This window comes from Callospermophilus lateralis, chromosome 2 (genome assembly GCF_048772815.1).
Source record: "Callospermophilus lateralis isolate mCalLat2 chromosome 2, mCalLat2.hap1, whole genome shotgun sequence".
NCBI lineage: Eukaryota > Metazoa > Chordata > Mammalia > Rodentia > Sciuridae > Callospermophilus > Callospermophilus lateralis.
The window spans coordinates 31,524,616-31,550,748 of NC_135306.1; the positions used below are offsets into that span (position 1 = coordinate 31,524,616).

General features: G+C 33.7%; 1 protein-coding gene across 2 annotated transcripts in view; it reads left to right on the forward strand.

Annotated features, from left to right (window-relative positions):
* Erp44 (endoplasmic reticulum protein 44) overlaps positions 1-26,133 on the forward strand; it is an 80,084-nt gene that overhangs the window by 25,030 nt on the left and 28,921 nt on the right. The window contains exons 2-6 of one of the 2 annotated variants that reach the window (XM_076845763.1): positions 2,751-2,823; positions 4,789-4,828; positions 8,911-9,026; positions 22,877-23,061; positions 24,549-24,664. In XM_076845763.1, coding sequence (XP_076701878.1) covers positions 2,751-2,823; positions 4,789-4,828; positions 8,911-9,026; positions 22,877-23,061; positions 24,549-24,664 — 530 coding nt within the window. Of the gene's footprint in view, positions 1-2,750; positions 2,824-4,788; positions 4,829-7,331; positions 7,412-8,910; positions 9,027-22,876; positions 23,062-24,548; positions 24,665-26,133 lie in introns of those variants that run through there. The other variant, XM_076845762.1, reaches the window with a different exon arrangement.

Below are 26,133 nucleotides of genomic sequence, written 5' to 3' on the forward strand. Positions count from 1 at the left end.
TATAGAGGAGAAAATACTTCTTTCCTCAGCCATCTCTAGGTTCATGCCTGAGATCCCTGTATCAAAAGACAGATTATCAAGAGAAAAGTATGCAGATTTATTTTAAAAAAAGATGTAAGGTTCCCTGCCCCCCCTTCTTTCTTTTGTTTCCCAAGTACTGGGAATTGAACTCAGTACTCAGTGGCCCTCTACCACTGAAATACATCTCAGCCTTTAAATTTTTTTTTTAATTGAGATAGGATCTTGCTAAATTACCCAGACTTGTCTTAAACTTGCAATCCTCCCACCTATCCTCCCTAGTAGTGGGGATTATAGGTGTGTGCCACTGCACCTGGCTTAATACAGTTTTGTGTGATGTGAGATCATTCAGAAATGATGACCTAAAGAAACAAGGGAAACTGTATTCTTATCCTTTGATGAAGAATGGATATTTATGTAGAAAGAAGTATGGAAAAAAGTCATGCAGAAAGAAGTGTGGACAAAAGGATGTATGATCTAATGGGTAATGTCAGATTGTCCTTGGTGTCTTTGCATCTTCTGAGATGGGGATATTCTTTTCTTCTAGGGAGGTTATTTATTCCATGAGGGTCTTATAACCTACTTTAGAAAGTCAGAGAATTATTTTATGGCCTGATTTGGGGAGAAGGTCAGAGAGATCTTTTCCGCTTCTGTTGTTTGTTGAATGCCCATGTATGATATTGTGATATAACATGTCCTGAACCGCATCAATAATAATGACTAGTAAGGGACTTCTCATCTTTCTAGTTAATTTTTCAGGCATTAAAAATAACAAAATTTTGTATAAAGTCAAGTTATTTGGCAATTACAGTCACTTAGGTGTTTTTTGTTTTGTTTTATTTTTGTACTGGGAGTTGAACCCAGGCACTTAACCCCTGGGCCATATCCCCAGACCTTTTTTATATTTTATTTAGAGACATGGTCTCACTAAGTTGCTTAGGGTCTCAGCCTCCCAAGCTGTGGGATTATAGGCATGTGTCACCATGCCTGGCTCACTTCAGCTTTTAGAAGAGTATAATTTATCGGTGCTGACAGACATGGTCGTCCATTATTGGCTACACCATTATGGTAACTTGAATATAAGCCTTCATTTTATCCTTAGGTTTTCCCCTAAAAAAAAAAAAAAGAAAAAAGAAAAGAATGAGTCTATAGAAATATAAATTAGCTGGGATTATTTATATGCTAGTATAAAGGTATCTATATATATCATTTAGATTAAATTGTTGGTGAATTATAAAATTTTGAGTCATTGCTATTGAGTACTATAAGTGTCCATGAAATAGGTGGCCATACTTTTCAGTACTCTGATCAGATCCTGTCATTGATTGTCACTCGGTTAAAAGCAATGATTCAGTGAATGAATTTCCATACCAAATTCCGTTTTGAACAAAAAACTTTCTGGGTAGCAAATACAGTTTTCTACAGATGAAACAAAAGAATAAATATTACTTTTTAAAAAGCAAAAATCTGCTGGTTTAGCTTAAAATTTATCTTTGTTTTACAGATGGCAGGTGAAGATTTTCTTGAACTTTGGATTTCAGATACCAAAGTAAAAGCAAAAACATTCTTTTCCTCTATTTAATAGCCTCTCACTTAATACATTTTTATTATCACTAAGTGAAACTAATGCAGGAAGAACTTTTGCTTTATAATTATGGCAAGTCTTTTCTCAGTTCTTCATTAATTTGCTCTCAGAAACATGATGAAATAGAGTTAGCAAACAGCTTTGCTTTTATATTAATACTTTCAAAACTGATAATCTCTGGCAAATTTTTTCTTGTGTGCTGTAGAGATACAGGTGTTGAAAGTATTTATTTAAATGGGGGAGTAAATGTCAGTTTTCCCAATTGTCTAGAAACAATTTCTTTTCTGTGTTTAGAAGTACAGGAATTCTCATTTTACCAGTTTCTAGGCTGGAGAAATTAATATTTCTCATATTTCATTGATATAGTGTTGGGTTAGAATGGTTAATAAAGGTTAAAATCATTTGATGATTTTCTAAGGAACAAGTGGATCCAATTTTACTCATTAATTTTTATTTTTTTATTGGTGCTTTATAGATATACACAAACGAGGAATACACTGTGGTGTATTTATACATTATACATATTATACATTACTTAGTGTAATTTTGTTGTTTACTCTGCATTTCCTCCCTTTTCCTGTCCCTCCTCCCTTTTCCTTGATCTCCTTTTTCTACTCCACTCATTTTCCCCATATGTTTACAATCTCTCTCTCTCTCTTTTTTATTTTGCAAGAGCAAAAAGTAAATATTATTTAAGAAACAGAACAGAGAGAGAGAGAGACAGACAGGAGGGAGCCCAGAGCTGGTGTCTGAGGGAGTGGGGGTATCTTGCCCCTTAAGATTTTAGTTTTCCTTTCTTCTCATGCCCCTTCCTCCTCTTATCTTGCCTACCTGGTGACCAAAAGGCAGGCAGAGAGCTGCAGGGGGTAATCCTTCTCCTCTCTCCCCAGGCAGTTAGCAACTGGGTGATGGGGAGTGTTATATATCCATTTCCTTTTCTTTGATAATCAGCTACCTGTCTTTTGCCCTGGTCTCATTACCCCCTCTGATTAAGGGAATTCTTACTGCTGTAAGAGGAAATGGATGATGACTACTATGACTCCTTCAGGCTTAGAGGGGGAAACGTGGGGCATATTCATTAATTCTAAAAACTGCTTTATTTGCCTATTTTTTGGAGACATTAATTTCACATTTTTTAAATTTTCAGGTAACTTGGGTTTTTACTCCTGTAACAACTGAAATAACAAGTCTTGACACAGAGAATATAGATGAAATTTTAAGTAAGTACCTCAATATTTTAAAAGTATATTTTTTTCTCTGTGAAGAGTTCATATAAAAAAACAACAAAATCTCAGTTACTTAGAATAGTTGAAGCTCTGGCATTCTAATTCCATGGCTTATTGAATTTTTTTTTTTTAAATAAAGCACTTTTGCTTTTTAGTTTTAGTAAAATTTCTTTAAAAGTGTTAAGTCTTCTTTCTTGTGTTACAAGTAATGCTTTTAGTCTTTTTTATTTCTTTGTCTTGATGTAGATACCATTCTTAACAAAGTATTTCGCTGAAACTATTTAGAGGCATGTAGTTCTCACCATGCAGCACTACATGTTAATGTCTTTAGGACACAGCATAGATTTTTTTTTTTTAAAATAAGTTACCTATTCTGATCTCTTACAGTGTCGTGGGTTAAGTTCAATAAAGGTTTTATTTAATGCGTTGTTTTTTGACATTGTGATTATGGATAAAATTAACTTGAGAGAAACCATTTCTGGTTTATTTATTAATATTTATTTATTAATAATTTAATTAATTTATTATTAATAATTTAATTAATATTAATTAATAATATTAATATTTATTTATTTATTAATAAAACCATTTATTATTTTTAAGAATAATAAAGGGAAGGTGAAGATATGGTTAATAGAGGATCACAATTTAGGGGCTTTAAGAAAATGTGCAATTAAACACCCAAAGAGGTTGTGAGGGGAATGGGAAAAAAATAAGGAGAGAAATGAATTACAGTAGATGGGGTAGAGAGAGAAGATGGGAGGGGAGGGGAGGGGGAATAGTAGAGGATAGGAAAGGTAGCAGAATATAACAGTTACTATTATGGCATTATGTAAAAATGTGGATGTGTAACTGATGTGATTCTGCAATCTTTGTAATGTTTTGAATAACCAATAAAAAAAAATCTAATGAATTAGTGGTGAGAGGGAATAAAACATTCATTGAGCATCATACATTGTTTTGTGTTTCTAGAACTTTAAATGATAAAAAAAAAGTCTACTTCCATATTCTGGGATCTAAAGAGCAGTAGTTCTATAAACTTACCAGGTTTCAGAATCACCTGGAGGGTTTATTAACATATGTATTGCTCTGATGACCCCAATTTCTGTTAGAAACTGCTAGACCCATCCAAATTTGCATTTCTGTAAATGATGATGGTGTTTCTGGTTCAGGAACTACAGTTTGTGAACCACAGCTTTAGATTGAATAGACAAGTGGATAAAACACGCTTTATGGTAAAAAGGGAAAGGAAATTGAAACTCATGTTCCATTCTCACACCTTTGATCTTCCAAATTCTGGAATACCTTTGTGTTTTAATTTTGTTACTGTTTGGGGAATTTAAATTTCTCTAATTAGGTTTAGGCAAAGGAAACAGTGCTATATCTTTCTCATGTCTTTACATCCTGATATGCAAATGGTAGTAAGTTATTTTTACAACAATGAGTAACTGTTCAATGGATAGGAACCACAAAAATGTACACCTTGTGCAACATTGTTAATTATTATAGGTCACTTGTTGCTATTAGATGGGGCATATGAAATTTAGAAATAGCTTAGTTATACAGGTCTCTTGTGAAATAGGATTTTACTTACAGAACTAGTTCTCAGTAATTCTTGAATATAGATAATCAACAAATGGATCATTAGAATCCAGATCATTCTGCTTTAGGAGATTAGGCTAATCAGTAGCTAACTTGATTGATCTAGATTTGATTTCCTTTTTGTTTTATATTCATTTAAGGTGCAATGAAAGTGGAGGGTAGAGGATATAGAGAAAAGGGGCAGATTATATCGAAGCCATCCATGACTGTGCATGAGTTTCTGGGTGAGACAGAACTTAACTGTTAGTGTGGATTTTTAGTTGGCCTTTATAAAGGGGAAAGACCATAATGAAAATCGTATCTTTTTGTCAGAATTGTGTAGACACAAATAACTTTGGTTTTGTTTCTCAATTTCAGACAATGCTGATGTTGCTTTAGTAAATTTTTATGCAGACTGGTAAGTAATCTTGTTTTTATATTTTCAAATTGGAGATGCTTAGCTTGCATGAGGTTTACTCTTATTTTATCTCTTTGTACCTTTGCAAACAGATTTTGATGGCAGAGGCTATGTCTTACTGGTATTCCCAGAATCTAGAACCAAGACATGATATATAGTATTTTAAAGAATGTGTTGTAAAAATAGGAAGCAGGAAGATTTCGCTGAGAGAAGTTTGAAACACTGGTGTAATTTGCCTGTAAGGATTTACTGCCTAGGCTGCCACTGTCCTGCTTCGGGCTAGCTACAGTCCAGCAGTTTATCTAGATTTCTGCAGCAGTTTCCTCACTCATTCCTCATTTATGTCTTTTTCTATTTTGTTCTCTTTAATATAAGCCAGGGTTCTTTTCTACAGTGCAAATTAGATTAGTTTACACTTCCATTACCTTTTGGTTAAGTTTAAGCCCTTACTTTGGCCTAAAAGGCCCCTCATATTTTGGCCGCTTCCTATCTCCACAGCAATGTCTCTTGCTTCTCTGCACTCCCATAGTCTGCTTGTTATACAGAACTTTAAATTCTTGTGAAATTCTATATTCTTTCATCACTGAACTCATGATATTTCCTCTGCCTGGATAGATCACTCTCTGTTCTCACCCACTTCTTAAATTAGTTAAGTGTTAAACATCTTTTAATGATTTAAGTGCCATTTTCTTCAGGCCATTATATCAGTATGCCTACTCCTACTCTCAAGTCAGATTAGGAATCTTTCTTATACACATTTCCCCATGTTACAATAACTTGACTTATGATTTTTTTTACTTTATTATGATATAAAAGTGATACACTTTCAGTAAAACCATACTTTGAATTTTGATCTTTTCCTGACCGTTGGTACATGATACTGTACTCGATCTTCATAGTGGGCATGGTGACAAGTGGAAGCTCCCAGTCAGTTGTGTGATCATAAGGGTAAACAGCTGATATTCTACAGTTCCCTCCCTTTGTTGCTGAACTATGATGTTTGGTAGATAGGTATATTAGGTGCTTTTCAATTTAGGATAATTTTAACTTATGATAGGTTTATTGGGATTTAACCCCATTTTAAATTTGGGAATATGTGTAATTCCTATAACACCCCAATCTTACCCAGTGGAAGCACTTTTGCTCCAGTTGATAATTCACTGCTTTGAGGAAATAGTTACCACAGCTATATTTTTTTCAACATTAATTGCTAAGCACTTTGCATAATACATGGCTAAGTACATATAAATATCTGCTGAATGAACGTATGTTTGATATAGATATTTAAAGAACTTTAGTAAAAAGTTGGAAATATACAGAAAATATCCTTTATAAAATGTATAACAAAGGTAGCATTTTCTTCTGGGTGCAGTGACATACACCTCTAATCCCAGCAACTTGAGAGGCTGTGGCAGGAGGTTTGCAAGTTTGAGGCTAGGCTCAGCAACTTGGTTAAACCCTTAGCAACTTAATGAGGCTCTGTATGAAAACAAAAAATAAAAAGGACTGGAGATGTAGCTCAGTAGTAAAATGCCCCTTGGTTCAATTCCAAGTACAAAAAAAAAAAAAAAAAGAAAAGAAATAAAATCCAAGGTAAATTAGGCCAGATGTAATATTTGTTAAAAAAATTTGGTAGAAGATTATCTAGGCAAGCCTACTTTAAAAATAAGAAAAGTGAGATTCAGAGGAGTAAAGTATTTCCCCAGGGTTACCTGATTAGATTGCAGCAGAGGAAAAACTAGAACGCAATTCTCTTGGCTGAAGAATTTTGTTTGCATTAAGAAAGAAAAATAGAACATACTACCAACCTTTTGCAAAAACTGAATTGGAGATGTGAACTAATTTCAGTTACTTAGGAAAACATACTACCTAAGGAATGCCTGAGCTGTTAATGAATTAGTATTCTTGTATTCAACTGAGAAAAGTGGGATAATTGACTGTAGGACATGGACATATTCTCTGTAGTCTCAAAACTAGACTCTGGATATTCTCTCTGGAAGTAGTTCTCTCATAGAACTACCTAAAAATAACTCCTATGCCTCAGAGAGCAATAAACCATAGTAGGTGCTTAATAACGCTGTTATGTGCCTGACTCATCTGTGTTGTTTTTAATGCTCAGAATTGCCCTGCAGGTAGGTATTATAATTTCCATTTTAGGTTGAGGAAGTTGAGGTTCAGAAAGGTCATACGGCTTAGTAAGTGGTGGAACTGGGATTTAACTCAGGTATGTCTAACTCCAAAGCTTATTTTCCCCCCAAGTAGTGGCCCCTAAGTGTCTTTGCAGACATTTTCCTGTTTGGTTGATTTATTAAGGATTAATTTAAGCACTAGATAGGAGATTGGGATCAGATGATCTTATGGCTCTTTCAATAGATTGATTGCTTTTTTGATGTTACTTTCATAAATGTAACATTTCCATGTGGGTAGATGTGTATGAAGGTACAATAATATTGGAAATGAACTTTTATTTCACCTTCCCCTTTAGACTTTTAGTATTAAAACTGATGCAATTTTAAACATGAACCTGTGCTTAAATACTTGCTGGGCAGAAACTGGACAGTCCACAGAGAAGGAGCCCTGGACGTGAGTCTTTACTTTGCCCTTAAGCCAGAAGCCTGTTCATTATTTCTTTACTAGGTCATATCCAAATTTCTTAAAAAACTAAATCAGTCCCTGGTGTTCTCTTCCCATTTCCCTCCACTTATCCTATTTTCAGCCAGTTGTAAGAACCCACAAACCTGGAGTCCTAGCCTCTCTGGTTCCTCCATTATATTAGCTTATTCATTTAACAGACATCTATTGAGTGCTTATTAGAATACGTAGTCACATAAGACCCGGTCCATGATGTCCACAGACCCTTTCCACCTATCCCAGATGGGAGAGATTTAAGAATGCTAAAAGAGGAAAGAACCACTTGAAAGCAAGAGATTGAAGATACAGATCCTTGATATATTCTAGGACATCTCCTTAGGAAGTCAGGTGAGTAGGTTAGAAGAAATGTATACAAGAAGAAATAGGGAGGAGGTATAATATTTGCATCATTTCATATTCTATACAGTATTTTTATTGGATTATAGCTAATATATATGACATAATCACACAGAGATTAAAGAGTTCACAGGCTTCACTTAAGTAAATTTCTTGGTGTACAAGGGCTCTGGAAGCAGTAGTAGCTGTTGTAATTTGTTAACATAGCTTCAATTCCATATGAGAATGTCCATTCTAACCCAGTGATTTAATGTATTGTATACTGACTCTTCTCTTTCTTCTTAGTCCTTTTAATGACCTACAGCATGTATTTGTGAAACTGGTTGGCCTGATTAAGGAATAGTCAGAATTAGAAGTAAGAAGTTTAGAATTTTATAGGCTTTGCCCCCCCCCATTTTTAAAGTAACAAAAAGAAAGAAGAGGAAAAATGGACAGGAAGGCTTTGAGAAATTTAAAATATTTGCTTTGGGACTTGATACATTTAGTGTTTTTACAGATATACTAAATTCATAGTAAGGGGTAAATCTTGAGGGGAAACAATTCATCAGATGCTATATATCCTCTAATACAACTTATTTATTGAATATGCATGACTATACTAACTTGTCTCTGAGATTTGATAGGATAACCAGGTGGATTAGAATAATATTTGCAATAAACTTTTGTAAGAGTTTGTACAGTAGTATAAAAATATGTTCATTATTTAAAGAAAGCAAATTTCTTTCATAAATGCTCAAGCCTGAGTTGTTATAAATCCTAGGAATATCTTAGAGGGAATATTACAGATATCTCATGGCTTCTGTGAGAGATTCTTAGATTCTTAGCTGTGAGCTCCCTAATACTGGCAGTTATCTTAAGGTGAAAAAACTATAAATCTTTTAATTATTCATACAGTATTTGAATTGGAGTATAGTCTTTGAATTCAAAATTGCCTTCATCTCCACGGAATGATATTAGAACCCATGATTAAATAAATATGATTGTCTAACAAAGTTATTTATTTTACATATACTGAATATCAGTAGGTGATAACCAAAGTAAGATTTTATTACTTCTGCTTTTCACTTCTAATTGGTGTACTTATCTGTGTATAGGTGTCGTTTCAGCCAGATGTTGCATCCAATTTTTGAGGAAGCTTCTGATGTCATTAAGGAAGAATATCCACATAAAAATCAAGTAGTGTTTGCCAGAGTTGATTGTGATCAGCATTGTAAGTAATTCACGAGGAAGTCTGGAAAAAACAATTCTGTTCCTTCATCTTCTACATGCATACTTTTTTTTTCTTTTTTGAAATGCCATGCTTTAAGTGGAGAACAAACCAAAATGATTCTAGCAACCTTGGCTAAATTGCTAATATTTAATCTACATATAACACTATAAAAGTTTGCTTGATGTTATTTTTTAAAGATTTTGCTAAGATTGACTTTGAGGTATAATACTCAATTTTATGAGTAACAACTAATAATAATTTTAGTGAGAGTGTTAAGAGTGTTAGTTAGACTTTCATAAAATTCCAATTTCTTGTATTTTGCTTGTCTGTGGAATACTTGGTATTCAATCGTAGTTTTATACATACATGACAGATTCTCTTCCTTGAACTGGCGAGCTAGCAGTAATGTTTCCTCCTGAGTGCTTCCATTACATTTGAACTTTCCTTTCTCCTAGTACCAAATTCTTTGTATTTGGTAGTTCTGGTTTATTGTGTTTTAGTTGTCTCATCAGCTGCACTTAATAGTTCTTCAAGGCAGGACTTTTTTTCTTGTTAGTCTTTTAAGTGGAGACTAAACCACTTACCAAATTTTTGTTTCTCAAGCATTTGAGTTTCTAGGAGATAGAGACTGCTTATTAAAAGCTTTTTACATGGAGTTATTGGCAAGTTGGCTAGAATACAGAGCTGTTTTTCTTTCTACAAGATTTTTTATCCTTTACACTTAATCTACTAACTAGAATTAGTGTGTGTTTAGGTATATGTATGTTTACACACACACACACACACACACACAAACTTTTTGTTTTAGTAATGAGGAAATGGAAATAAAGTGGCTTAACTGATGTTGCACAGCATGAAGTTATTCAAATTGGAATTAGAATCCTGAGCTCCTGACCAAATGCTGTCACAGACCAGTTTGCTTTTTTCTGTTCAACTCAATAAGCATTTTGAGAATTTATTGGTATAGTACTATGCTAGGCAGAAAAGCATTTTCTTTCTAACAGCAGGTTATTTCAGAAATCATATGCCATATTTTTGTTTGCTAAGATTCATAACTAGATAGAATGAAGGGAGCCATAAAAGACTGTTATCATCACACTGCTTTCTGAATCTTTCCCTACTCCCTTCAATTGACAGAGAACATTGTATGATGTAGGCTCTCCATTCAAACCTTTCTATTTGTGTAATTAATTAGACATTGTAAGTGCAAACAAGAACCCCTACTTTTGCTGAATTTGAACTGAAATATCTGAATTTATGCTCTTAATCTTATAGTCATTGGGAAGAAAGTTGACTTACTTTTGAAATAAATCTGATGTCATTACTCTAATATTTCTTTTAATTGGAGAAATAGTCATTGTTCACATTCTTTTCAGTTCACTAGAGAGGGTTACTAATGAACATTATATTTTAAGGATCATGTATGCTCTCTAAATATTTTTTCTTTTTGTGTAAAATTCTTCATGTTTCAAAAAATGATAGTAGAAAATCCTTATTGGCAATTTATCCACATTTTCTACTTTCTCTATGAAGGTTATAAGACAGACTACACTTTTGTTAAACCTTTATATGTCATTTAATTATAGAGGCTTTGAACTGAAAAGAACTTTAAGAATTCTATGGTTTAAAGAGAAAAGCGTGTTAGTTAAATTGTTCTTTGATAGAGTTTTTTTTTAAAGAGAGATTTATTGAGGTATAATTGACATATAAATACACGTTTAAATGATACAATTTTATATATATATATGTAAATTTTTAAAAAAATTTTTTGTGGTACTGGGATTTAACCCAGAGGTGCTCTGCCCACTGAACTACATGGTGAAGTATCATTTAAGTCTTGCATATTTTTTATTGAATTGTTTATTTTCTTACTGACTTTGAGAGCTCTTTATAATACTATGATATTATTTCTTTTTTAATGTACAATTTGCAAAATTATCTCTCATTCTACTCTCTTGAGAGTGTCTTTTTAAAAATTACGGTGAACTACACATAACATAAAATTTACAATCTTAACCATATTTAATTATACAGCTTCAGTAGTATTAAGGATATTTATATTGTTCTGTAACCAGTCTTCAGGCTTTTATCCATCTCAAGAACTGAAACACTATGCTCACTAAACCGTATCTTCTCATTTCTCCCCCATGTCCCTTGGAAACCACCATTCTGTTTTCTGTTTCTATGAATTTGACTTCTCTAGATGCCCCCACATAAGTGGAATTGTGCAGTATTTATTTTTGTGACTAGCTTATTTCGTTTAGTATAATGTCCACAAAGTTCATCTGTGTTGTAGCATTTCTTAGAATTTCCTTTCTTTTTAAAACTGAATAATATTCCATTGTATAAATACAGTAATCCCCTCTTATCTATGGAGAATATGTCCTATAACCCTCAGTGGATACCTGCAACTGCAGACCATACTGAACCCTGTGTGTGCTATGTCTTTCTTATACATGCATATTTAAGATAAAGTTTACTTTATAAATTAGGCACAGTAAGAGATTAACAAAAATAGTGAATAATAAAATAGAACAATTTTAACAACATACTGTAATAAAAGTTATGTGAATATGGTTTCCTTCTCAAATATCTTCTTGTACTTTATCTTTTTACCTAAAGGAAACATTTTGTTTGTTTTTAATTAATTTATATTCTTTATTCTAAAAATTTTAGTTATACATGAGAGTAGAATGTATTTTGACATATCATACGTACATGGAGTATAATTTCCCACTCTTGTGGTTGTATATGATGTGGAGTTACACTAACGTGTTTTTGTATATGAACATAGGAAAGTTATGTCCGATTCATTCTGTCTTTTCTGTTCTCATACCCCGCCCCCAAAATCTGGTGAACCTCCACTCCTCCTCTGACCTTACCCCACCCCCAGCCTATTGTGAGTCAGCATCTGCATATCAGAAAACATTTGGCTTTTGATTTTTTGGTATTAGCTTATTTCACTTAGTTTGATAGCCTCCAGTTCTATCCATTTACAAGAAAATGCCATAATCTCATTGTTCTTTATGTCTGAGTAATATTCCATTGTGTGGATGTACATATTTTCTGTATCCATCTATTGAAGGGCATCTTTGTTGATTTCATAACTTAGCTATTGTGAATTGAGCTGCTATGAACATTGATGTGGCCATGCCATTATAGTATGCTGATTTAAGTCCTTTAGGTCAAATGGTGGTTCCTTTCCAGGTTTTCTGAGGAATCTCCCTACTGCTTTCCAGAGTGGTTGCACCAAATTGCAATCCCACCAGCAATGTATGAGTGTACTCAAGGAAACATTTTTTTATGACTATTTTTGACATATTGAAGTTGCCAGAATCACTATTTAGCATGGGGCCATTAAGATAAATAATGGTTATTTAAGCATAATGGCCCTTGTAGTGACCACTACAGTCCATATGATAACCAGTATAGCTAATAAGTGACTAAAAGGTAGGTAGCATATCAGTGTGAATATGCTGGACTAAGGAATGTATGTCCAGGCTGGGTGAACAAGGACATTGTAAGCTTTCATCATGTCCCTCAGAATGGTGTGAAATGTAAAACTTAGGAACTGTATATTTCTGGAATTTTTCACTTAATATTTTTGGGCTATTGTTGATGTGGATGGCTAAAAATGTGGAATGTAAATTGCAGATAAAGGGGGACTATTGTAAATCACATTTTGTTTGTCATCTGTTGATGGACACTGGGTTATTTTCATTTCTTGGCTATTGTGAATAATGCTGCTAATACTTTTTTTTATAGTAGCTGTTTTAATGGGTATGAGGTAATTGTGGTTTTGTTTTATATTTCCCTGATAATTAGTGATGTTGCTCTTCCTATGCTTTCAGTCATTTGTATATCTTCCTCCAAGAGATGTTTATTCAAATGTTTTGCTCATTTTTAAATTAGGTTTTTTGTTTTGTTTTTGTTGCTGATTTTAATTTCTTTGTGGATTCTTATTACATGTGTGATTTGCAAATATTTCCTGCCATCTCAGGTTGCCTTTTCACTTTGTTGTATATTTTGATGCATAAAGATTTCAAATCTTGTGTAGTCCAGCTTATCTGTTTTTACATTTGTTGTTCATGCTTTTAGGTGTCAATATTCAAGAAGTCATGGAGGGGCTAGGGATATAGCTCAGTTGGTAGAGTGCTTACCTCGCATGCATAAGGCCCTGGGTTCAATCCCCAGCACAAAAAAAAAAAAAAAAAAAAAGTATATGTGTCATGTGTGCTGAAAGAGAAATATATCCATATGTGATAAAGTATTGAACCCAGGTAAAGATATATGCAGGTGTTCATTATATTACTTTTTCATCTTTTCCGTAAGTATGAAGTTTTTCAAACTTTCAGATTTAAAAAGTTGGTATTAAAAAAAATCACTGAACCTGTGGTTTATCATTTACTAATAAATCAGTTAGGAATGCCTTATTGCTGTAGTTTTTGAGGAAATGTGTTTGGACATTCACAGTGTACAGGTGTATCATGATTATTAGTAATTGTAATTTCTGTTTATTTTCACTATGATAAATGACTTTCAAAACAATCAGTGAATTTAAAAGGAGTTTTTTAATAGATTTTTTGAATAGATTTTTACTGGCATGGTATTTGAGGCCATTTCATTGGTCATTGGTCATGAAGCTAAGTGCCATTTTCATCTCTTCTTCCCTACAGGTGTTAGGAAATGTAGATGGGCTTTTTGTGAATTTTTTCACATTATCAAGATGAATAATTCTTCTATTATCAAGTAGACACATCAATAGGTAAAATAAGGAAAACTAGTTTATACTATCAATAGATACCAAAGGACTTAACAAGGTACATTTTCTTAAAAGAAATTAATGTGACAAAATGCAAGAATCAAGCCTTGCTTGCATATGATTTTTTAATCTCTTGTAGTTGTTTATTACTTAATTAATGGCCCTTATCATTGAGATGTGATATGTTTAAATTTAGTTTTGAAATCTATCTGAGCCAGAAACCTTTATATTGTCCTGTTTTGTGAAACTGTTGTATATGTTATATTACAAATTTCTTTGTCAGTCCATTTTAAGAATTGAAGATGAGGTGAAGATCACAAAGTCAAGAAACAGACTATAGAATTAATTATAGGACAATATAAAAACATAATGACACTAATTTTCAGAAAGCATTTCAAGTGAGTGTTTTCAAAGTAGTCCCTTTGGGAGGGAATACACCTACTCATTCCTTGGATCGTTTTGGGAAATCTTTAAGGAGTTGCCCTTTTTGCCTATTTTCTGGTCTCATCAGGAAAATGCATCGCAATTTATATAGGTGGGAAACCTTCCTTTGGTTTGCTGCTTGCATTTTTATCTATCTCCTTCTCTTCTGCTTACCAGCATCCTGTGAAGCTTTCTGCCCTGCCTTTACCTCACTTCTATATATGCCTTTCTAGAACTTTCTTGGGATTTTCTTTGTTGAAAGTTTCAGCTCAATGGGATGAGAACTTCAGAACAGGAGAAAGAAAAGAAAGCAAGAGTGGATATTACAGGCTAATTCTACCCTATAGCCTCTTCTGTTTCTGTGTATGAACTGAATTTAACAGCTTTGCTTATCTCCCCTTCACCCCCAAAATAATAGAGTTGGGAACTGTAGTAGATAATTTTGAACTTCTTCTGAGGCTTGATTTTTATCAGGAAGCTTACAGCTGTCTAAGTGTATTTTTTTGAAATCCTGGTGTAGAGTTTGTTGTTTACCTCTGAAAACCCCTAAATTCTCTATTTGCTGTATTTAATGTAGGGAACAGACAAGGTATGAGGAGAACAAGAATAGAAAATGGTGGCGGGGTGAGGTGGGTAATCAGGGCACCTCGAAAAGAGACAGAACATTGAGGCCCAGGAACCACATCTTATTCCTGTGCTGGCAGCTGAACAGATATCCCTCCTTGTTTTGCAGAGGAGTGGAATGCTAGCGTTCATTTTGTCATAGATCTGACAGTTGTTCACTTAGTGTCTCCCATGTGGAGGGCCCATAGAAGGAAAATACATATCTAGAGAAGATCTATTTTATTGTTGATACTTTATATAGGGTGATAAGAAATTATCTGAGCTTTCTTATTTTGCACTGAGGAACTCTAAACTGATACATGTTTTTGGTATGATTGTATATTAAGAGTTTTCAGAATCTCATTTAAGGTTCTAGCCTATGGAAACAATTTGAATTAATATTAACAGTAGCATTATTAATTTATTAATCATAATAATAATGATAAAATGTAAGTTTTATAAGATTAGGGACCTTATCTTTTTATTCCCTGATCCTAGCCTTGAATTGGTACTTAGCAAATAGTAGGTGTTTAGTTATAGTTGTTGTAAAGATGAATGGGTAAATGAATAGCAAATGGTAACTAGAATTTATGAACTGTTACTTTTGTAGATACAGCATTAAATGGTTTAAGTAGATCAATTCATTATCTCCCAACAACACAATAAAATATTTTCTGCTGTATTTTGCCAAATCTAGTTCATCATTGACCATAAGGCATAATTTTATCTCCAGCTGCAGAAATGGAGAAAAACTGAACTCTATCACAATGCTTTCTTTCATTTAAAAAAAAATTATACCTATCATTAGAACTGTTTTAGATTCATTTAGATGTAGTTTTAAAAATTGTATCATTAATGTGTTTACCTTTAAAGGAAAATAACTTTGTTTAAGGAATTCTGAAACAACTTCACATTCAGAGTCTGACTCTTGTGCAACATTTTCCAACTGAGTCAGTTTTTATGTTTGTCCCCACAATGTTGACTCTGTACCATTAAAAGTGTTGGTAATACTCTTGATTAAAGATTCTTACTCTCCTTTTTCTAGGAATTTTTTTTAAGTTGCTGAAACCTATTTTGCAAGGATTAATGCTAGAAATTTATTTTTTTCTCAGTTGAAACATCACTACTAAGTAGCTGTCAGCCAAAGTCAACAAAATACAAACCAAAATGTGAATAATGGTTTTCCTCAGTGGTGGTTGGATTACAAATGATTCTTGTTTTCTTCTTTTTAATTGCTCATTTTCCACAATTTCTTCACACACACATACATGCACATGTATGCATGCATGTGTACATACACATACTGAAAACATGCTCTTGCTTCAACTGTGGAACCTGAACGTATTTAATCTTCTGTAATCTTTGGGGAGTTTAGAAATGGAGTTCATCACTCTGATGGTAATGCTGCCTTGCATCCAGAAGATCCCATCAGTCTGCCCCTGGTGGGACCAGGTTGTCTGCTGACCTCCAGTGGTTATAGGCTGTATGGCACTAAACAAGAGGTGTTTTTAACGTTACTTTTTTTTTTATTAGGGCAGGACTTTCAGACTCCCAACAGCATTTTTAAGAAAGAACTTTGTAATTGTCCTTGAATTAGGACATTCTCCCATATACTAAGTTAACTCTTACCTGTCTTCCAATGAAACTTGAGCCTTTCTTTTTGGAAATGGAGACGCTTTTATAAAAACTGCACATAAATCTATATTAAGGCAAAATATAAAATGAAGAGTGCATGTACATTGAACAGTTAAGCCTGAATTCTGAGTAAGCTTCTAGGCTTGCTTTTAATTTTTATATTTAGGATTATACTTTTGTTTTTGTGTGGGTTTTTGTTTGTTTTAGAGGTGTATGGCTTGGAATAGAAAAAGTTCCATACGCAGCAGTGGTCCTTGTCCTAGAAACAGGAGAACAGGAAGACCTTCCTGTTGAAATCATCTGGCTCTTTGTACTGAGTGCCATGGATAATTGTAGCAGATGAAGAGCTTGAGGCAGTTTCCACATTTGGAACCCTACTAGGAATTGGTGAGGCAGGCAGAAAGGACCCATCAAGGAAAAGGAAGTGGTCATTGAAGCAAAAGTACATGCTAATTTTCCAATCAGGGAACTGTTAACCTTCTGAAATTTATAGTTCCTCTGACATCCATTTTAACATTGATCTACCCAATTTATTTAAAAAAAACTCTATTATACTCCTTAAGTAATTTTTTGTTATATTGTCAAAGTGTCACATCGTAATTATCTTAAAATCACTTTTGTCCAAAGCCTATAAAAAGTCAACTTTATGTCTGATTATTGACCAATGTAATTTTAAGGTTTTTGTTTCTAAAGAATTGAAAACCACCACATTATGCAGTATGCTTGCTGTATTTAATCTTCTTTCTCCACAGCCGTAATTTTAAGGCAACCTAAATGTTGTAATGTTTTAATTTGTAAACAGACTCATTATTTCTTCCAGGATCATTGTGGTAGTTTTCTTGTAAGTAGTCTCTTGGTTCTTTGTTACTACCAGGTGAATTTTTGGAAGCCAACACTGTACTTTTATTGCTGTATATCACAAACAGGATAAAATTCAGATTTGATTCTCTTTTATTTTTATTCTACTTCTGATTTGTGCATATTTGTTTTTAGCATACTACTTTCTCATTATGCTCACTAATTCACCAAGTTTAGAAAGTTTAAAGTATCATATTGTCTCTGGCAGTGCCTCTTGTTTTCCATTTTCATACTGATCTTTATGCCATAAATGGAAAACAGATACTTCCTGTTACACTACTTTCCTTCTAAGTCCTTTCTTTCTTTTTTTAAAAAATGTGTTCTTTTTAGATACACATGACAGTAGAGTGTCTTTTGACATTATACACACATGGAGTATAGCTCCCCATTATTGTGGTTGTACATGACGTGGAGTTACACTAGTTGTGTATTCATATATGAACACAGGAGAGTTGTGTCTGATTCATTCTACTGCCTTTCCCATTCCCATCCCTTCTTTCTTCTCTTCATTCCCCTTTGTCTAATCCAGTGAACTTCTGCCCTCCCTCCCACACTCATTGTGTTTAGCATCCACATATGAGAGAGCTTCTAAGTCCTTTCTGTCAAATCTTTTGGGGATTAAAAAAAAATTGGCTTCTTATTGGCAAATTAGGCAAATTAGCCAGCTCAGCTAGTTTAGCCTTATTTATTTTGAATATGGACCTAAATCGGACACAGTACTATTTTACATTCACAGGTCTTATATTATTAAATTTTAGGTTCTTAAATTACTATTATTTTTGCCAATATGAAAGACAAGTGTCATTTGGTAATTTAATTTGTAACTTCCTGATTGCAGATGAGTATGTTTTTGTGTTTATTGGCCATTTGTGTTTCATAAATTAAAAATATATATTCAGTCCGCTTATCCTTTTTGAGAGAGGTGGGTTGTTTCAAAGAGGAGAGTGAATTATACCCCTTTGTATTCTACTTTTATGGATGTCTTAAGGAAGTTTCTAGAGAGTTCCACCCATATATTACCTCTTTACTTTTGACTGATAGTAGGATTGTATCAGATTTCTAAGTCCCTGCTGCACATGAGTTTACCCATAGATACCCAGGCAAAATACACAGGGAGGTTGCTATTATAATGACTAAAATAACATGCTAAAGATCTAAAAGTAACACTGACTAGTTCTAATTGGAACTTGTTTTTACAGATTTTATGGTTGATGGGTTTTGCTTTCAATTATCCTTTATCCCTAAGTCTTAGAATTTTTGTCTGTGTAAAGGTTACAAAGGTCCCTTTCAGGGTAATTTCTGTTTTTCTTACTGGGGAGAAGTGTTTGGATGTACATTCCTCAGTCCTGAGAGCATAGTCCAGAGGATAACAGATTGTAAAGAAATGTAACATCCTATTGACTATTGCCAGAGCAGGATCAGAATGGCCTTAGGGAAATTGCTTTTGTTGTTGTTGTTTGTTTTGTTTATAAAGAAAGCAAGTGGTCCAGTTTATAGAATTATTCTTTAACTTCATGTTCCCACTGATCATGTCTGTGAGCAATCACCATGTTAACTTCAAAAAACTAGTTTGGAAGTGTTCCCTCTTTGTATCTTTTCTGGAATAGTTGTATAAACTTAGCATTATTGACTCCTTACATGTTTAGCAGAATCTGGTCGTTAGTAAAGGTGTCTAGGAACTGAGTTTAATGGAAGATTTGAATTACAAATTCAGTTTCTTTAATAATTTTAGGACCATTTATGTTTTCAATTTCTTCTAGTGTCAATTTTAGTTGTATTTTCATGGAAAATTCTCCATTTTATTTACATTTTTATACTTGCCATTAAGTCTTTGATAATAGCCATCAAGGGAAAATGCTTAGAAGTGTATTTTTGAAGGAGAAAAATACATTGAAAATTTATGCAGCGGGGTGTGGTGGCACATGTCTGTAATCCCAGCAATTTAGTAAGCTAAGGCAGAAGGATCACAAGTTTGAGGATAGCCTCAGCAACTTCCTGAGGTCTTAAGCAACTTATTGAGACCCTGTCTCAAAATAAAAAAGGTCGGTCATGTAGCTGGGGTCAATCCCAGTACCAAGAAGGAAAAAAAAATAGTTTATGCTATAAAATATAGCTTAATGGTAGAGCACTTGCCTAACATGTGCAAAGCCCTGGGTTCTAGTTCCAGTACCACCTGAATGAATGAATGAATGAATATTTAAAAATTTTTATTTTATAGATAGGGTGTTTATTTAATCACTTTAGTTTTATTTAAAAATTTAACAGATAACATTGTATGTTTTTATTGTGTACAGCATTTTTTGAAGTCTATACATTCTTGAATGGTTAAATCAAGTTAACAAATGTAGTACTGCCCACAGTTGTCAATTTTGTGTTAAGAACACATAATACCACCCTACCCTTTATACATTTTCAAGAATTCTGTGTATATAGTTAATTGTAGTCACCTTACTATATCTAAATATTTTGAAGTTTGTTTCTCCTAACTGTAATTATGTATCCCTTGACTGATATTTCCCCATTCTTCATTCCCCTTTAACCACTGTGGCCTCTGGTAATTACCATATACTCTCTATTTCTAAGAGATCATCTTTTTAAATCTCACATGAGTGAAATCATATAGTATTTGTCTTTCTATGCTGGGTTTATTCCACATAATGCCCTCCAGTTTTATTCATGTTATAACAGATGTCAGGATTTCATTTTTCTTTCAGTAGTTGAATAGTATTCAGTTGTATATTGTATACCACATTTTCTTTTTCCATTTATCTAATGATGACACTTAGACTGAAAAGCTACTACACAATAAAGGAAATAATCTACAGCAACAACCTATAGAATGGGAGAAAACCTTTGCAAATTATAAATTTAACAGGGGTCAATATCTACAATATATAAGGACTTCAAACAATTATATAGCAAAAATACAAATAACTCAATTTAAAAATGGACAGAAGACCTGAATAGACATTTGTCAAAAGAAAATACACAAATATACAATTGTCTTAACTATTGTGAATAGCACTGTCATAAACATTGAAGTATGGATCTCTTTGACATCATACTGACTTTATATCCCATGGGTATATACCTAGCAGTGGGATTGCTGTATCATATGATAATCTTTAGAGGAACCTCCACACTGTGTATGAGTGTATGTATATATATAATTTCCATGTATATATTTGTTTATTTATATTTCTTTTCCTAGTTTGTTTTCCATATTTCTTACACAAAATATCTTTACATACTCTTTGTACCTGGCTTTTTTTTTTTTTTAACTTAATAGTGTATCTTAAATGTTGCATTTGACAACATTCAGAGATCTTTTTTATTTCTTTTTTTTGACAGCCTAGTACTTCGTTATTTGGGTATATCATATAACTTTATTCAGCCAGTTTTCTTTCCTGTTGATGGAGATGTGAGGAAATAATAACTTTTTAAAATTATTTTTTTAATTTATATATGACAGCAGAATGCATTATAATTCTTATTACACATATAGAGCACAATTTTTCATATCTCTGGTTGTATACAAAGTATATTCACACCAATTTGTGTCTTCATACATGTACTTTGGATAATAATGTCCATCACATTCCACCATCATTTCTAACCCCATGCCCCCTCCCTTTCCCTTTTCACCCCTCTGTCCTATCTAGAGTTCATCTATTCCTCCCATGCTCCCTCTTCTTATCCCTCTATGAATCAGCCTCCTTATATCAGAGAAAACATTCAGCATTTGTTTTTTTGGGATTGGCTAATTTCACTAGCATTATCTTCTCTAACTCCATCCATTTACCTGCAAATGCCATGATTTTATTCTCTTTTATTGCTGAGTAATATTCCATTGTGTATATATGCCACATTTTTTAATCCATTCATCTATTGAAGGGCATCTAGGTTGGCTCCACAGTTTAGCTATTATGAATTGTGCTGCTATAAACATTGATGTGACTGTGTCCCTATAGTACGCTGTTTTTAAGTCCTTTGGGTATAGACCGAGGAGAGGGATAGCTGAGTCAAATGATGTTTCCATTCCCAATTTTCCAAGAAATCTCCATACTGCTTTTCATATTGGCTGCACCAACTTGCAGGCCCACCAGCAGTGTAAGAGTGTACCTTTTTCCCCTCATCCTCGACAACACTTATTGTTGTTTGTCTTCATAATAGCTGCCATTCTGACTGGAGTGAGAGGGAATCTTAGTTTTGATTTGCATTTCTCTAATTGCTAGCAATGTTGAATATTTTTTCATATATTTGTTGATTGATTGTATATCATCTTCTGAAAAGTGTCTATTCAGGTCCACGGCCCATTGTTGATTGGATTTTTTTTTTTTTTGGGATGTTTAGCTTTTTGTGTTCTTTATGTACCCTTGTGATTAGTGCTCTATCTGATCTGTGAGGGGTAAAGATTTGCTCCCAAAATGTAGGCTCTTTATCCACCTCACAGATTGTTTCTTTTGCTGAGAAGAAACTTTTTAGTTTGAGTCCATTCCATTTATTCTTTTTTTTTAGAGAGAATTTTATTATTTATTTTTTTTAGTTTTCGGCGGACACAACATCTTTGTTTGTATGTGGTGCTGAGGATCAAACCCGGGCCGCACACATGCCAGGCGAGCGCGCTACCGCTTGAGCCACATCCCCAGCCCCCATTTATTGATTCTTGATTTTAATTCTTTTGCCAAAGGAGTCTTATTAAGGAAGTTGGGGCATGATGGAGATTAGGGCCTACTTTTTCTTTGGAAATACTAACTTTTAAAAAGATATTTTCCATTCTGGAGACCAGACATTGTTGCATTGATTAGGACAAGTATTTAACCTAATATTAACAGCATATTAATTTTAAACTTTTTAATTTCTCTATCCCTGTAAACATTTATTTTGTAATATGGTATGCATCAATGTAGAGTGTGCTGGAGACTGAATATATTTTTTAATTGGGGAGATAAATTATTATTAAATTATTTTAAAATGATTTCTCCAGGTGGTTTTAGTAAGGTAAGCCCCAAACTTGTGGCCTTTTCATTATAAAGATGCCTTTGTGTAACTTTAAAGACCTCTATTTCTAATGGTATTATTTTCACCCTTCAGTGTATAGTTCAATTTAATCTCATTAATTTTTCACTCAGGTAATAGGACTCATCATCTTTATAACACCTCAAAAACATTCTCATTATAATTTTTCAGGTTTATAGATGATAGATCTATTGTTATTATAGATCTGTATTACCTCATTTAATCCTTAAAACAACTTTATGTGATAAAAATTATTATGCTTATATAATATGTTAAAAATGAGAGCATAGAAAGTTTATGAAATTTAAGTTCTCATATCCAGTAAGTGGAAAATTTGAGATTTAACCAGGTAGTGTGAGTCCAGAACCTGGTCTCTTAATCAGTATAAACAAAAGTCATGATTATTATTTTTTTCCCTTTCTCAGAATGACATGAACCAAAAAGATCTTGTTTAAGTAATTGTAAGATATTTGACTGTTGAACTAATGGGCTCACCTTGACCAAGTAAGAGGTAATGTTAATTTTGTTGTTGTTGTTGTTGTTCTTTTAGCTGATATAGCCCAGAGATATAGGATAAGCAAATACCCAACCCTCAAATTGTTTCGAAATGGAATGATGATGAAGAGAGAATACAGGGGTCAACGATCAGTGAAAGCACTTGCAGATTACATCAGGCAACAAAAAAGTGACCCCATTCAAGAAATTCAGGACTTAGCAGAAATCACCACTCTTGATGTAAGTTAACTTTTGCTAGATCAAATGACATTTCCTGTTTAGTTGCAAACAAAGGATCTGGACATTCTCTTATATTCATTGCAATGGATTTGAAAAGTACATACTTATTGGGTTGAATTTTTCTTGAGTTAATTATCAAGAAAAGTGCTGATGTTTTACTAAACTTATAGATAAAGTATATAGCATACAGTAAAGTTGCTCTAATTTGAATTAATTGCGGGCAATGTGATAGAAGTTAAAGTCAAATATACATAGCCAAAGTTACCATATTTTTTGTAGTGGAGACTTTCAGGTCTCCACAGCTTTAATTACTTCTTTGTCAGGTCTCTCTGTAAGTTTTAGTGTCTTCTAGAATAGGCCCCACTTAGTACACTTAGCAAAACCCTTTCTTTGTACACTAAGTAGTGTTTTAAAAATAGTATACAACAAACAGAAGAAAAACAACAAAGTTTGGACTTTGTTACAGTCACTGATTGTCACTGCCAACTTTGAAATTTGATTTTATTCTACCTACAAACTAATAAATTAGTTGCCATTTCATGGATGCTGTCAGAAGACTGAAGACTTCTGTGTCAGAGACAAAGGACTTTATTATTCACATCAAAGCAAACAGTGTGAGCATGTTTGTATTTTCCTTTTCCCCAAATCCTATGGAGGTAGCACAAAAGGCCTAGATAAATAGCTACACATGTAGTGGGTTACATTACAAGAGGGAAACTCACTGTTTCAAAGCAAGCTTTTTGTAATTCTGCTTTTTGTCTAGGATGAAGTCATTACCTCATACTCAGTGAAGCTCCCTGCAAGCACAGCCCTGAGAAATGTCCTGGGTATAGAGTGGTTAGAATCTTTAATTGTGACACATACAGTAAAATGTTTAAAGAGTTTGAAAGACCTGTGGAGGAGTATCTATCAACAGTCACAAGTTATGAGTTGTTGTGCTGTTTTAACAGATTTTAGAATTATATAATTTTGGAAAAGAATGTCACTGATTAAATAGTTATATTTCTTGAAAATTTAAAACAAAAGGCTGCTAGGCATGATGGCTTATTCTTATAAGCCCAATAATTCAGGAGATTGGGCAGAAGGATCACAAGTTCGAAGCCAGCCTTGGCAACTAAGCACAACCCTTTCTCAGAATAAAAAAGGGATGGGGATGTAACTCAGTGGTAAAGTATCCTTGGGTTCAATCCTCATTACCACTAAAATAAATAAATAAACAATAAAAGATAAAATGCTAGACAGAAATGTTTGTAGTTGTTTTTTATTGTAATTAAGGTTGTTTAAAGCCCAATGTGATCTTTAAAATTTTTGGATTGGGTGTTAAAAGGTAAAATATACATTTATGGTTTATACTTCAGTTGAGACAGCTGGAGCTGTTTGGTTATCAGAATCATGGGTAAATGAAGTAGCATGCTTAAGGAACTATAGTGCAGGGCTCTGCGGCTTAGAATAGTTTTTGCAAAATAATTAGATACCTTTTTTTACAGCGCAGCAAAAGAAATATCATTGGATATTTTGAGCAAAAGGATTCAGACAACTATAGAATTTTTGAAAGAGTAGCAAGTATTTTGCATGATGATTGTGCCTTCCTTTCTGCATTTGGGTAAGTATTTTAGTTGAGAGTATATTTAGTGGGTCAGCTTGGCTACCATGTTAAGTTCTCATTATGTTTGGTCACTTTGGGAAGATGACATCTCCAAAGTTATCTTGGTCCTCTTAAGTTACTAATAGTCTTTGTACCTGTCTCTGAATTCTTTTTTAAGGGTTTAAAAGTCTGTTTATTCTTTTCTAATATAGTCTATTCACTTTGTGAATAAGAGGAAAAGAATGAGCCAGTTAATAGTGAAGTAATTCTAGCTTTTATTCAGCTCATTTATTGCACCTACCCTATGGCAAAATGGCAGCATTTTTGTTGACAAACATGGGGTTCATTGTCTTTGTTCATTTGTCTCTCTACCACCTTTTCTTGTCTTAGAGGAACAAATCTTTTTTTTCCTTTTTTTTTTATGCTGATGTTCAAAACCGGGCCTTTGTACATGCTAAGAATATGCTAAACTACATAGCATACAGTAAAGTTCAACAATTCTCCTTTCTAAGGCTAACCTCTTCACTGGTGTCCTTGTAACTATCCCTCTGGGGCTTTGATCATCAGTTGTCCTTGCTTGCTTGAGTTTTCACCCAGACTCTTTTCATGAACTGCTTTCCTTTTTTGAAAACATGCTTCTCTCTTTCCTGACCCACTACTTTTATCTCTCAAACTATGGTCTTATCTCTTTCTTTTTATTCCCATATTTTCCAAAGACTAGTGCATGCTGGTGAATAAAAACTTTGATTTCTTGAAAGCTGACTTTTACCTCCATCCCTCCATGAAACTTGTCTCGGCTCAGTTGCAAAATGACTGCTTAATCCACCAAATTCTGTGACCCCTTTTCAGTCTTAATCCCTTCCTTTTCTCCTTTTCTTTCTCTGCTGTGTCAACACCTTGCATTGAATCCCTCTGAGTTGCTTTTTACCTTTCTGATATTTCTGACTTATTTTCTTTTTTGTTCTTTTTCTTTCCAAATGAAATCATGGTTCTCTCCTTGATCCTCTCTTCTTCTTGGTGGTTATCTCAACCATCCTTTGACTTTAATACAGTTCTTTTTTATTGTTGGCCCATAACTGTTAAGCTCAATTATAGTAGCTATTGATTCTAGCTCAGCATATCTTCTTCATTTTTCTGACTTTTATCCTTTTTCTTGCTTTAATGCTTTTGTAGATTTTGTTTGTGTGTATGTTTTATTGTTAGTATTTTACATGTTTTTTTAGAGATCACTGCAAGAGTGATCTTCACTGTACAGAGTATTCAGAGGGGAAACTCCCTTTACCCTAACCCTTTTCATATCACTGCTTTCCAGCTACACAGGCCTCCTGGCTGTTTCTTAGATTCTGCAGGCTCACTTCTACCACAGAGCCTTTGCCCTTGCTGCTCCTGTATCTGTACATGCTTCTCTCAGAGGTCCTTACCTGATAACCGTATATAGAGCAGCATGTCAATTTATTTTTCTTCATAGCATTCTTTCTTAACCACTC